Source organism: Vicia villosa, linkage group LG1 (genome assembly GCF_029867415.1).
Source record: "Vicia villosa cultivar HV-30 ecotype Madison, WI linkage group LG1, Vvil1.0, whole genome shotgun sequence".
Lineage (NCBI taxonomy): Eukaryota > Viridiplantae > Streptophyta > Magnoliopsida > Fabales > Fabaceae > Vicia > Vicia villosa.
In genome coordinates, this window is record NC_081180.1 from 41,385,417 (window position 1) to 41,399,164 (window position 13,748).

At 33.1% G+C, this 13,748-nt stretch overlaps 1 protein-coding gene across 2 annotated transcripts; it reads left to right on the forward strand.

Moving 5' to 3' along the window:
• Positions 1-4,600: 4,600 nt before the first annotated feature.
• LOC131635263 (NAP1-related protein 2-like) lies at positions 4,601-11,140 on the forward strand. 2 transcript variants are annotated; one of them, XM_058905880.1, is made up of 10 exons: positions 4,601-4,791; positions 5,020-5,142; positions 5,505-5,555; positions 5,872-5,943; positions 6,152-6,265; positions 6,805-6,866; positions 9,262-9,325; positions 9,445-9,501; positions 9,630-9,710; positions 10,774-11,140. In XM_058905880.1, exons 1-10 carry the CDS (start codon positions 4,678-4,680, stop codon positions 10,834-10,836), a joined length of 801 nt encoding a protein of 266 aa, XP_058761863.1. In that variant the 5' UTR covers positions 4,601-4,677; the 3' UTR covers positions 10,837-11,140. The 2 variants fall into 2 exon arrangements, with proteins under 2 accessions (XP_058761863.1, XP_058761869.1); XM_058905886.1 differs by having other exon boundaries at positions 4,606-4,791; positions 9,630-9,674.
• The last annotated feature ends 2,608 nt before the right edge of the window (positions 11,141-13,748 follow it).

A 13,748-nucleotide genomic window follows, 5' to 3' on the forward strand; every position in this document is an offset into this window, starting at 1 on the left:
ATTTTTATAATCAATTAGAATGTGGTTCAATCAATTACTTTCATACTAGTGTTTTGGTAAACAATTCTAGTGTTTGAATTAGGTCAAAAGCAATTTATAGGTATGTAATTTATAGGCTAATTGTTTGATGCCTTTCTTCATTGCTTTGTCTCTATACATAATTGTAAGAATGAATATATATATATATATATATATATATATATATATATATATATATATATATATATATATATATATATATATATATATATATATATATATATATATATATATATATATATATATTTGGAAATAGAAAAAATACATTGTATGTTTTCCATTAAAAAGAGCATTTAAGTTTTAGGTTCATGTATATTTAGATTCATGCATTTAGAAAGTTTGATTATTATTTATTTCTAATTAATTATATAGTGTGTATAAATATTATGGATGTCGGGTGCTTTACTCACTCAAGCACATTCAAAATATTCTGATTTCTATTTTTCACATGGTATCAGAGCTCCTAATTTAGGGGACTCTATTTCCGCTAATATTAATATTTAGAAATCTGACCGGGCATTTTTGTGCTGTCAAAACCCTTAAATCTTGACTGGGCAACACGTGCTGTCAAGTTTCTTCAATTAAACGTTGTCTATTGATCGGTAAAATAGCAAATGTACTATTTTGTCTCTGTAGTAATAGAGGGGAAATTCCCCGAATGTCGAATCTCAAGGACTTTTTGACGAATACGAGTTTTATCAATATTTCAATTAAACAAAAGTTCAAGAGGGGTTTTGGTTGGTTTTGCAAATAAAGTAAATACGCAGAATAATAAAACCATGAACAGAGATGAGTAGATTGCTAGGGATGGTGAATGATTCTTCATGCAACGAATTTTCTCTCTCAATGCAACAACATATTTTTCATAGTTAATTACCGGTTCTTTAGAGTATCTAATCCTAAGGCCTTAGTGAAGAGATCTTTGACCTCACAACCTAATTACTATGTCCATAGATAATTGCGGTTATGATCAAGCATTCCAATAACAAGAATTTCCGGTTAAAATATGATATCCCTAGTCCTAGGTGATATAATTATTATATGTTCTTAATCGTGTCCACAAATAATATGCCGTTCAACTACACTATTCATTCATATTCAGAATCCGTTTTTTTTACGGATAAAGCATTACTAATAGATGAAGAACAAATTAACAAATATGAAACGTAAAATAGTTATTGCATCAATTGATCAAATTCATCACAATCAGAATCAGGGTCACCCCCTAGCAATGGGGGGTTTAGCTACTCATAAAAATAACAGAAAACATAGTGTTAATTGTAGACATTACAGATAAATGAAGGAAATTCAATCTTCAATCGCGAATGCTCATGGAAATCTTCAATCCTTACTTCAAATTTGAGTTCTCCAGCCTTTCACGGTGTATTTTCGCACCAAAAACTGTCCAACCCTTGTTCAAACGCATTCTCCATCTTTTATTTCTACAAAACAGGGCTTTTCAGCAAGAAAGCCCAAAAAATTCACGTGCACACGCGTCCAGACACACGCCCAGGCAAATGACACGCGTCTGGGGATGCGTCCAAGCAGGGAGACATTTTTCTTTGCAATTTTGGAGTTTGGCACGCGTCTGAGGATTTGAAACGCGTCTGGGCACGCGCCTGAGGATTTGAAACGCGTCTGGGCACGCGTTTGAGCAGAGAGTATCATGTATCATGTATTTTCCAATACCATACTATGTACTTTACATATATTACATACTAAATTACTAATATAACTTCAGTTATTCATACTACATACTATATACAGATTTTCATATATACTAATAAACTACATACTAACTAATAAACTACATACTACATATACAAATATCAAATAACTTCAGTTCTAAATATTAATACAACATTACAACTTCACGACTAAATATTATCAGTACTACATATACACCAAATGATTCTCTATAATGAGTGAGAGAGAAATCAGAGAATGAAGTTGAAATGTTGAATAGGAAGCAAGGATGAAGGAATAGTGAGTCACGTCACGTGAGTGTACAATATTGCAATTGGATTGAAAATATAATAAATTAATTATAGAAATTCAAAAGTTTAGTTAAATATGCGGTTTGGTTTGGTTCGGTTTGGTTCGGTTTTGTGAAATGAAAACCGCAAACCAAACCAAACCGTGCGGTTTGGCCCAAAAATCATCCAAAATCATCCAAACCAAACGCGGTTTTTGCGGTTTTCGGTTTGGATTGGTTCGGTTTGCGATTTTTCTTTTGGATTGGTTCGGATACGATCACCCCTAGTCCCTTTGCAAAAAAATTCAATTTGAGGCCTTTTGTTTCACACTTTTTCTCTTAAAATCAACCAACTTTGACAAGGCATATCTCCCTCAATTTTTAAGGTAAGGAAAAGTTCTAGGACTTTTTGGAAACCTCAAGAGGTATTCTACAATCCACATTTGAAGCTTTTTTTCATTTGAAGAATTTATTTTGATGATATTGGATTTGACAAAAAACTGCTTTTGGTTGACTTTCAAAAAGGACCTATAATCTTTTGATCCATATCTATCAAATGAAGCATTTTGAGACTTGGCATGTGAGAGACAAAGTTGTAGAGAATTCAATTTCCTTCAAAATAAGATTTGGATGGAAAATTTTTGATGTTGTATGTAAGAGTTATGGCTGGTCAAAGTTCAGTTGACTTTCTCCTATAAAAACCCTAATTTATAAACTTTTGAAATTGTTGATTTATGATCTTTCCTTGATGAACCATGATCAATACTTGATCAAATGGTGAATGATAATTCAAAATAAGGTTGTTGACAAAAAATCAGGAGTTTTGACTGTACTTTGACCACAATTGACTTTTAGGTCAAACTAGTCGACTGTTGACTTTCTGAGCAATTGAGTGATCAACTCTTTGAATTGAGCCCTGAATTTTGTCATGTAAACAGTTTGAAACATCATAAACCATATGAGATGCCTTGGAGCTTTTGGTACATTGATTTTTTTCAAAAAACAAAACCCTAGTTCCTTGAGTCTTTGCTTAGGAAGGGTGTCTTTGAGCTTTAAACTTTGATATGAGTTTGAATTAAGAGAAATAGGATGAGAAAATTTTGGGGTATGACAATTAGTCTATCTCAGAGTCCTTGCGATACGATGTAAGTGTCGTTTTCGTTTCTGTTTACTACGTTTTATTACCCGAGTGTCTACCTCGCAAAAAATGTGGGAAAAACATACGTGCCTGGCGGGCCCAACCTGTTTTTCCACCCCTAGGGAAAATGTTGAAAAATAAGTTCTAGAGAGGTTCTTTTTTTGGTACTCGCACCAGTACAGAAATATCTTGACAATGGCCCACAATGGGTGTAGTTGAGATAAGGTAGTTTAAAGATACTTCAACACCCCTTCCTCAAAATATTTGATAGGCAGTCTAAATTTCAGACTTCAACCTGAAGAACAAGGATTTATATAATGAAATTGAACACCCGCCAAAGGAGCTGAAGATTCTCTTGGAAGTGTCAATGTGTGAGACGACCAATCTAAAGATAGACCCACGTTTGTGTATGCACCCTTAAAACGTGTAACATTGTTGAATTAAGAGACCACCCCCACTAACTCCACCTTCTCCCAATGGTAGTGAGAAAATATGATGACTCATCATTTAATCCTTTAATGTTAATAAGCAAAAAAATTATTTGGACAACCCACTACCCAACTCAATCAAAAAATTAGTGGATTTGCCCAAACTGACCCATTGATGTAACATGTGACTAATTTACATCACCCAAACTGGAGTGTCCAATATGAGTTGGGTCTTGGGTTTGACCAAACCTAATTCAAACCGGCCCATGTACACCCCTATTAAATTCTTCAGCAAATTTCACAAATATAAAAGTTAAAGACTTTTTTTAACCTCCGAAATTTACTTCTTATAACGTCAAGGTGGACTAAGACTAAACAAATTTTAACATTCAAAAATTATTATTTCTTATAAAAAGAATACAAACAAAGAAATAAAAATTCACTAATTTAAAAAATCCAGTAATTTATTGATTATATTTGGATGATTGTCCATCATTTTACATGTGACCTACATATATTTAATAAAGAGGTTAAAAATAATGCATTGACAATACAAAATAATTTTACTATCATCTAATGAGAATTCATCAAATTGTTCAGTTTTTTTCCTTTAAATGCATTTAAATTTGAATACTAGTACACCATTTATTGAAATACAAGTACCAAAAGAAAAATAATACTAGTACTTAAGAAGGGAGAGTACAAAAAATCTATGGTAACAAAATCTGATCCAGATTCTCTGCAGTAAAAAAAACTATGAAAAAACTATGCATTCACACATTCAAGCATATCAGACCGTTTGATTCAGATGGAACAGTAGGATTTTAAAATTGATAATTTTGGAAAAATCAAATATATATTTTTAACCGTGCAATTAAGATCAAACGGTTAATACAGAGAATTCAATCTCAACAAAAAGAACAAAATCACATGGGATAACCGTTGATGTACATTTGTCCTTTTATTGCTGACATGGAATAATCAACGATCACAGTGTAACAACATAAACCCTTTAAACCCTAACACCGAGTTCGCGTAGTTTTGTTAACCCTTCTCTTTTCATCATCTTCCGCAGCAAACTTCACCCAGAGGCGAAGATGGTAGGAGACAGGTCAAAGAAGTTGAAACTTTCTGAGAATCCCGAAGAGGTTGACGGCGAACTCATCCTCTCCATCGAGAAGTTGCAAGAGATCCAAGACAGTCTCGAAAAGGTTTCGTCATTCCCTTTTTTTCTGTCCTTATTGTTCAATTATCTGCTAATTTCTCGTAGATTGATTCAATCGAAGCTTTTGAATTAGAAAATGTTTTGATCCGTCGGAATTACGTTTACCTAGTTTGATTTGAATTGTGTTTTTGGAAATTATGGTTTCAATTGTATTATTGAAGGAGGAACTGTTGTTTGATTGTTGTTTTGATATTGAATTTGTGAACTGTTGCAGATCAATGATGAAGCTAGTGATAAGGTCCTTGAAATTGAGCAGAAGTACAATGAGATAAGGAAACCAATTTATGATAAGCGGAATGAGATCCTCAAATCTATTCCTGACTTCTGGTTGAATGCTGTGAGTCTTCCCACCGTTAAATTCGACAATTATAACTATATAATCGAATAGTTAACATTTACGTGTATTTTATGAAAGATTGTTATACCTTCAATTGAGGTTATTAGATGATGTTTCAAATAGTTATTGATAACAATTTTTAATTCAACGGTTGGATTAGTGTAATCTAATATTTATAAATAGTTGTTAAGGGGAGTAATTCTATGAGAGTTACTCCTAGAGTAAGTTGATACATCCTCTCTCGATATGCGTGTGCATGTGTGTGTTTTTTTTTCTCTTTGCATTGAATTCGTCTTGTGCATTTTGTTAATGTAATTTTTTAACTGTGTTTTGTTTACTTTCTCTTTGTTATTATTGTGCAGTTTTTGAGTCATCCTACCCTTAGTGAACTTCTGAACGAGGAAGATCAAAAGGTATGGCTTCTTTCACACACTATAATTTCGTATTTATGTTAAGTTTTTTACCGAGGGTGTTCTTTGAAAGTACTTTGTTGGAATCGAAATGGAGCGGTTTTGGTTCCACTCTTTTATATGAAATCAAAATAATATTTTTATCGTCTTTTGGTGTGTTCTGTTTTACGTTTAATATATGCACTAAAACATAAAACAAAACCGGCTTATTCCGTTTTTGTTGTTTTTACCTGCCTTCTGAACAAGTCCTGAGTTTTATTCCTTTGATTATTGGTCCTGTTGAGAAACTTTAACTGATTGCTGACCCTTTATTTGATAGATATTCAAGTATTTGAGTTCTCTTGAGGTTGAAGATAATAAAGATGTAAAATCTGGATACACAATCACCCTTGTAAGTTGCCCTTCCTCTTTTCCCCATCTTCCCTAAATCCCTCTTCTTTCTTCCCTTCTTCTCTGTATAAGTATCTGCCAATCTCTTCAATACCATGAAAAAAAAAATTTTTTGTGAAGCCGTGAACTTATTCATTGAGGATTGAAGAATAGCCAAATGTTTACTTTCTATTGACAAAAAAATAACCAGTAACCATTTCATGTTTCAGAATTTCAATCAGAATCCCTATTTTGAAGATTCAAAACTTTCAAAGACTTTTACCTTCCTTGAAGAAGGAACAACAAATATCACTGCTACCCCCATTAGATGGAAAGAGGGCAAGGTAAGACAATGAATTTCATTTTTTCTCTATCAGCATTTATAAATTTGATTTTGCATATTCTATTTACATGACATGCATTTTTAAACTTTGGCGAATCTACAAGACATGGATCAGTTTAAATTTACTAAATGTAGAGAGAACAATAAACTCTAATCAGATGAGATACATTAACGATGAGGAGGGAAAACATCGGTCATAAAATAAGATACAAGATATTGGTCATAGATTCCACATAGGGTAAATCAAATAAAGGATGTTTTGGTTGTGATCTGCAACACAAAAATGTGGTACGAAACTAAACATTGGGTGGTTACACAAGACAATATAGGATTAGAAATACAATCATTAGGCATTTGTGAAGAAGAGCTGTAGAAAAACAAATGGGCATGGTAGATCAGATCTTATGTTTGATAGTTTAAGGAAAACTATTAACCCTATTATTGAGTCTGATTTACTCATAAATGTTCTATCCGTACATCTGATAATGACAAAATTATATGTTGCTAAATTGTATTTTACTGACACATAATAACATACAGGGAATACCCAATGGTGTTGATCATGAGAAGAACGGGAACAAACGGGCTCCTGTTGATGTCAGGTTGGTGTCTTCAGTTTATCTTTCTCTTTTTGTACAAAAACATTTTAAACAGAGAAATCCATGTTCATGGTGCGTATTAGATTCTAATAATGTAATTTTGGCACTTGTTTTTGGCTGACCTTTATATTTTAAACAAAATGAACTTCCTGAATTTGCTCACTCCCTAAATTTTTCCATGATAAGAACCTCATGAGTTATATTCCTGCCAATCAATTAGCACATCAAGAAAGGGCCCCTAATCAGTGATGAATGTTTTGGTTGCAAAACTAAATTTCCCTTTATATTTATTTTCAAAAAATTACGGCGGATACCTAAATCTACTTAAAAGGATTATGTTTAATGCCACACCTGATCATTTAGGATGCCTTGTTCATTCCAGATCTCTACCTGGACAATTTCCCATTACTATTCTTCCATATATACCAACGAGTAAAATCCACTCCTATCATCTCTATTGTTTACCTACCACGTTATCTATGTCAACCATCTTCCACTAAACAGGTCAACTTCTGAGTGTCCTAATATTGTTACACACAGGACGTGAATAATTGCATTTTTTGTAACTTGATTTTTTGTTGGAAGAGTGCTATTACAACTTTCCACTGTATTATCTCTTCCCAGGTCAGGGGCTTCCTTTCTTTTTTAAGTTGACATATTAAGTTTTGATTATCAGAGAGAGTCACCTCACAATCTCTTCAGTTGTTCTATTTTAAATTTTCTTGAAAGTGTTCATGTGCACCTCACATGCCTGCTTTTCAGTGTTAATGTTAAAGAAACCCTAAAATCATTCCTCCTCCCACCGCTGCCCCACTATTTTTGCCATGTCCGCTCTGGAAATAGAAGCCACTATTGCAGTGATAGCAAAACAGGCATAGCATTACAGTTTTGTGTTTTGTTCAAATCCTATAATGCTATAGCTCTACTATTTAACAGCAAGAAGTAATTTCATCTGGGAATTTTGGACTGGTAAGTGAAGCCTTTGAAGAATTATTTTTGTCAATTATTTGATGGGTGGAATCAAAAGAAACACCCAGGAGAGATTGGGAAGTTGTAGCATACTTGAGTGGAGGTTTGGACCAGGGATATGCTGGATGTTTAGGAGAATCCAGTACCAATTTTCTACTATGTTCCTTCCAGTAAAATCTGTGACCTTTCAGGATTTGATTGAAAAGTCTCTATGCTTGCCTGTGCATTTCTCTGCCAAAACACTGTCATGTAAAAATCAGTTTCTAACCACATGATTGTTGTGACTTAGCAAGACAGAGAGTAAAGTAGTCAAAGCAAATATCACAGTTTTCAATCAAACTTTCATATTTGAGGATAGAAGCTTTCAGAGTTATCAATCCCGGGGAATAGCGGCGCTATCCCGGGAGAGCGGTGCGGAGCGGTGGCTGGCTGCTACACCATAGAAGTTTGCATCTCGGTTTGAGATAGCGTCTGCTTTGTGGCTTGAAGCGGGTTGCAGGAGCAGAGCGCCTCCCAGCCCAGAACGGGTTTCAACCTAGTATCCATATTTAATTATTTACACTTAAATAAATGTTGGATGAGTTTTTCTGGAATTTCGCCCAGTTTGCCCTAACTCAGAAAACAGAGGATCCGTCTTCTCACTTCCTCACGCGTTTCACTTCAGTTCTCATTGCTTCCACCCCTAACTCAGAAAACTCTCTTTCGTCTTCTCACTTGGCCCATTCCTCTTTTTTCCAGTTGGTTTTCGAAAGTTCTTCTTCTCTGTTATTCTTTTCATCATTCTTCTTTCTTTTCTCTTCTTTTTTTTCTTCTTCTTTCTTCACTCTTCTCATTGTCCTCTGTTTTCTTTTCTCTTCTTTCTTTTCTTCTTTTTTCTTTACTCTTAGTGTCTGTTTTTTTCAGTAATAATAATTTAATACCTCTATTCCTATGTTTTCTTCTTCTTTTATTTGTAGACAATGTCAACATCTTCTTCTATGTTTGTTTGAATTTTAATATAAGATGTGATGTTTTCTATGTTTTTGAATTTTAATATTAGACGTGATGTTTTAAATTTGATCAAGACTTGTTGATTAGATTAATACTTGTTGAATTCGATAAAGACTTTTTGATTACGCCTTGTGCTTTGATATTTGATTTTATGAATTTTTTTATGGTATTGTGTTATTTGTTTAATTTTTTCATTAAATATGTTTTTTTAGTTATTATTAATATAGTTAGTAAAAAAAAAAGGTCAAGTAGCGGTTATTCTGCTATCCAATTTTTAGGGTTGGCCGCTCCACTCCACGGGGGTTGATAACTCTGGATGCTTTTGCTTTTATTCTTTAAATTTTAAGTTTTTGTGGAAATATGTTGTTAAAGCTCCTTTTGGAGGCATTTCATGGAACAAATGGTTAAAGTCTTCAATTTCTTTTGCTAATGAATGCAGTTTCCTTAGTTGGTTTTGTGACTGTGAGCAGAAAGACGATGATCTGCTTGACATTCATGATGAGGTATATTATTTTCTTGGTCTTCTCGAGTTGTTTCTAGATACATCCATTCCCGCCTTAGTTTTCCGCCTGTCTCTGATATTCACATTAGTCCCTAGTATAATTTTCACTCTAAATTGCAGGTTGCAGAATTAATCAAGGATGATTTATGGTCAAACCCACTTATTTATTTCAACAATGTAAGTCAAGTTTTAGTTTTTATATCTTTTTGATTTGATGAATACCAAATACTTACATCATTTTCATTTTACTTTGCCATATCTTTCTTCCATTGTGTTTCTAACTGTAGTTGATTGTAATGGAACAGGAGGAGCTTGATGAAGAGGATGGCAATGATGAAGCTGATGATGAGGTAAATGAAGTTCCATTTTTCTTGGAAAAAATAGAGGTGATTAACAAAAGTTATTGGGCTACTACTTTTAATAATTTTGTGGAATCTGATAATCACTAGATTCTCACTGAATTCATAATTTTCAACTAGAGGAGATTGATACAGTGATACTGTATCTGGATCCATGCTGACTTCGTAATATTTAATTGCGGGTGCATGTGCTTCTAACAGTGATATAGTGAACTGAAGGGGCGGAACTGAACTTTAGTTTTCATTCTCAATCAAGTATATAGTATAAGTGTTAATATAAAGATTATTGAACTATAAGTTTGAGTAATACTTTAGAGATTTAAAGTGAAGACGAGACATAAAGCTATGTGTTGAAATCATATTAATGATCCGAAAAAAATTAATAATGATCGCTGTTAGTCCTAAGAAAACATTCTTGTAGGATCTAAGTAGTCCATTGTACCCATTGGGTACACTAATTGATAACTCCACCAGCGCCGAGTCAGTTAGAATCGCAAATGTCTGTCTGAGGTCGTCTCAAAAGTATCCTTTCTTTTCCTGTTAGTAGTATCCCTTATATAGCCATTCCGTCTTGTCCCATATTCAAGGATTATAAAGATTTAATAGTTATTATAGTCACGACTCCCTGTCTGTTAGTCTGTTTATGACTATTAATATGCATTGAATGCGCTGGTCCCAGGTCGATCATATCGATTTGGGTCGTTTACAGCCTTGGCACGGTTGTCCCCATGGACGGGTTGAGAGTTGGGGCGGGCTCTATCGACTCTAGGTTTGAACCCGACCTAGGTTACTAGAATGTACACCATCCCTTAAACATGAGGTCTGAAAGAGCAAAATGTTTTAGGTGAGAGATCGCATCGTACTTAGTTGTACACTTGTACACAGTCCCTCAAACATGAGGTCAGTAAGACCAAAAATGCTTTAGATGAGAGACCAGATTGTACACGGTCCCTCAAGCACGAGTTCTGTAAGAACGAAATGCTTTAGGTGATAGACCGGATTGTACATGCATATTGAATAATTTTCATTTTAAATTAATGACATTACAACTTTAAAAATACTCAACACAAACAATATTTCTTATTCGCAGGAGAAAGATGAGGATGACTCTGAAGAAGATGATGACGAGGGTGACAATGAGGAAGACAATTAAAAATAAATTATGTTAGTGTGACCTATCTATTTGTTTTTTCTGGTTTGAGTATGTATTAGTCTTTTGGTCGTGCAGACCATGGCCTTTCTTTCAGGGCATTAACTCATGTCTGCAAGTGAAGCCATGCACAGGCTAGTAGTTATTGGTTCTCTGACCATAATTTATTTATTACCCTGTCAAGTTATTTCTTCTAGTTTCAGCCATCGTGCACTTTTAGTGATATACTTATATACTCATGGTATATTAGCTTTCTCTCTTGAATTTTTGTTATAATCTTCATAGAAAAATTTACACATTTACTATATATGCTATCTCAGCTATTTTCCTCCTGCAAGATAACTATTGTCGGAAAGAATCTTTCTTCCCTTCAATCTGTACATGCATAACTTTGTTGTTGCAACTGAAACATAAATGCACCATCATTTGAATTTATATTGTGGAACCATAGACATTCATATTAGCCTAACTAGACTGCACAATCTAAGAATTTGTAACCTTTTTATTTTGGTCGGTTCTTTAGGAGTATGTCTGCTATAAATTGCTATTACAACAAGTAAATACTATAATTATTTTTGGGTCTTTTTATGTTTGATTGATTAGAGTAAAACATGATTCACTCACAATAATTTAGACATCTTCCTCAAGACACGTCGACATAACTAAGGATCAGAACACGAAAGACCCACGTGTTTCATGCAGGGAAGATAAACATGGACCACAAAGTTGTGTACACACATCAATTCAAATGGTAGTGAAATTGACCCTGATATAGTATACTACCAGCTAAAAGCACGTAAGACGTTAAACTTTAAGTCCACATCAATGCCCCAACTTGGCCATAAGTTGAAACCTTTTTCCTTTGTTTTTGTTAATTTTCTTGGTTCTAAAGTATTCTTCAATTGCCATCTTTAATGTTAAAGAATGATTTCCTAAACAATAAAAATATGATTTGTCTAACTTGTAATAGTAGTTTTCTTGGTGGATGGGTCTAACTTGTTATATTAAGACAGGTATAGAAATCTATTGGTAAACTTGTCTGAGCTTTATTGACAATAAAAAATATCTTCTACATAATGTGTATCTATTAGGTGACAATAGATAATAATGCACTATTGCACATGAATTATTAAACTAAATCAATTATTAAACTAAAAAATATCTTCTGTCTTTTTTTTAATGCCAAAATATTTGTCAGCTTTATCCATCAAAAGATCATTCAACTACTTTTGATTTTTTTTTTAAATCATTTTTAAAATTAAAACATCATGGTAGTGCAACATTTTTTATTTTATATATAAGCTATCCTCTTTATATATAGGCTTTAAATTTAACTATTTGATTGGATCAGAATAAAAAATTCACAAATAAAATAAGTTAACATCTTTAAAAAAACATGATATCTACACCTCTAACGTCATAGTCCATAAGATCCATAGTATATGCCTAATGATTTTCACTTTTATAGAAGAATAGCATGAAGACAACTTGCAACAATTGAAACTTTTATAGAAGAATAGCATGAAGACAACTTGCAACAATTGAATCTCTTCTAAATTAAGTTTTGCGCATATCTTACTCCCTCTGTCTCATAATACGTGTCTTATTTGAGCTTTTCACGGTTCTTAAGAAAATAATTAGATGTGTTGATTTTAATGATAAAAGTAATATCATTTACTAAAATACCCTTATTTATTATAGGTAGTGGAGTTATTGAAAAACGTGAAAGTTAATATATAGGGGTAAAGTAGTGGAAAAAAATAATAAATGTTGCATTGATATTGTAAAAAGACATTTATTTTGAGACAATGAAAAATACAAATGAGACACCTATTATGAGACAGAGGTAGTATAATTTATTAAATTGTATTTTACATGTATAAATTGAACCTTTAGGTATTAGTCTATGCAATAAGATTCAGGTCAATTAGTCGAATATTTAAGTCAATAAACACATGAACCTTTAAGTATTAGCTTTAAATTCAATCAAACACTTTATTTTTTTTAAATTAACACTTTTTTGATGGGTGATTCGAATCAAGATTATGCATGATTCAAATTAATAAATGAATATGAAAAATCAGGTTTTACCATTGTCTACATGAATCACAAGTTTTTCTGATTCAAAATAGAAGTAAGCTTCATTTGAATCACACTAAAGACTTATTCGAATCAATAATTCATCTCAAATTCTAGATTTTTAATTATGTCAATTTGATTTGAATAACGTATTTCCTTGACTCAAATCACCTACTCGAATCACTTATTTGAATCAAATGGCCAAAAATAAAGTTTTAAATTTTTTATTCTAATCATTTGCTCATTCGACTCGAATCTTACCTACCGTCGTTGACTCAAATAAAAAAAAGGATGTTCTAACTCATTTTCTTAGTGCTAATTTCAAACATATATAAATGAAATGATATGATCACAAAGTCATAACTTTGATATTTTTTAAACTAAGTTTAGCATAAAGTACACCTTATTTTCGACTGCATTTGAATTCATCTTCAATCTCTAGCAAGATTATCATGATTTGATTTCTTCTTAACTCTTAGGGAGTTTGGGATCTATCATAGAGAAGGTTCATTTGAAATTAATATTTGTGAAGTTTTTGAGTTGCAAGATTTAAATTATGAGGGGGTTCTTAAGATTGAAAATTCAATCGGAACAAAAGGAAAGGAATTCTTCGCCACCGAAGACTTCGGTATAACTGTGTAAAGGTTGTTGCGAATGAAGTTAGGAGTTTTTGTTCTTTCAGACATGCTAAGAGCTCGAACAAAGGACGGGAAGGATCGAGGGAAGATCGTTGCAGACCGAATGCTTGGAGTGGATATTGGATCTGAGTAAGAGGACATTCAAGACTAAGTGAAGGTCTTGGAAATCTCACCCGTGTGGACTAAAAGAGGGAAAAA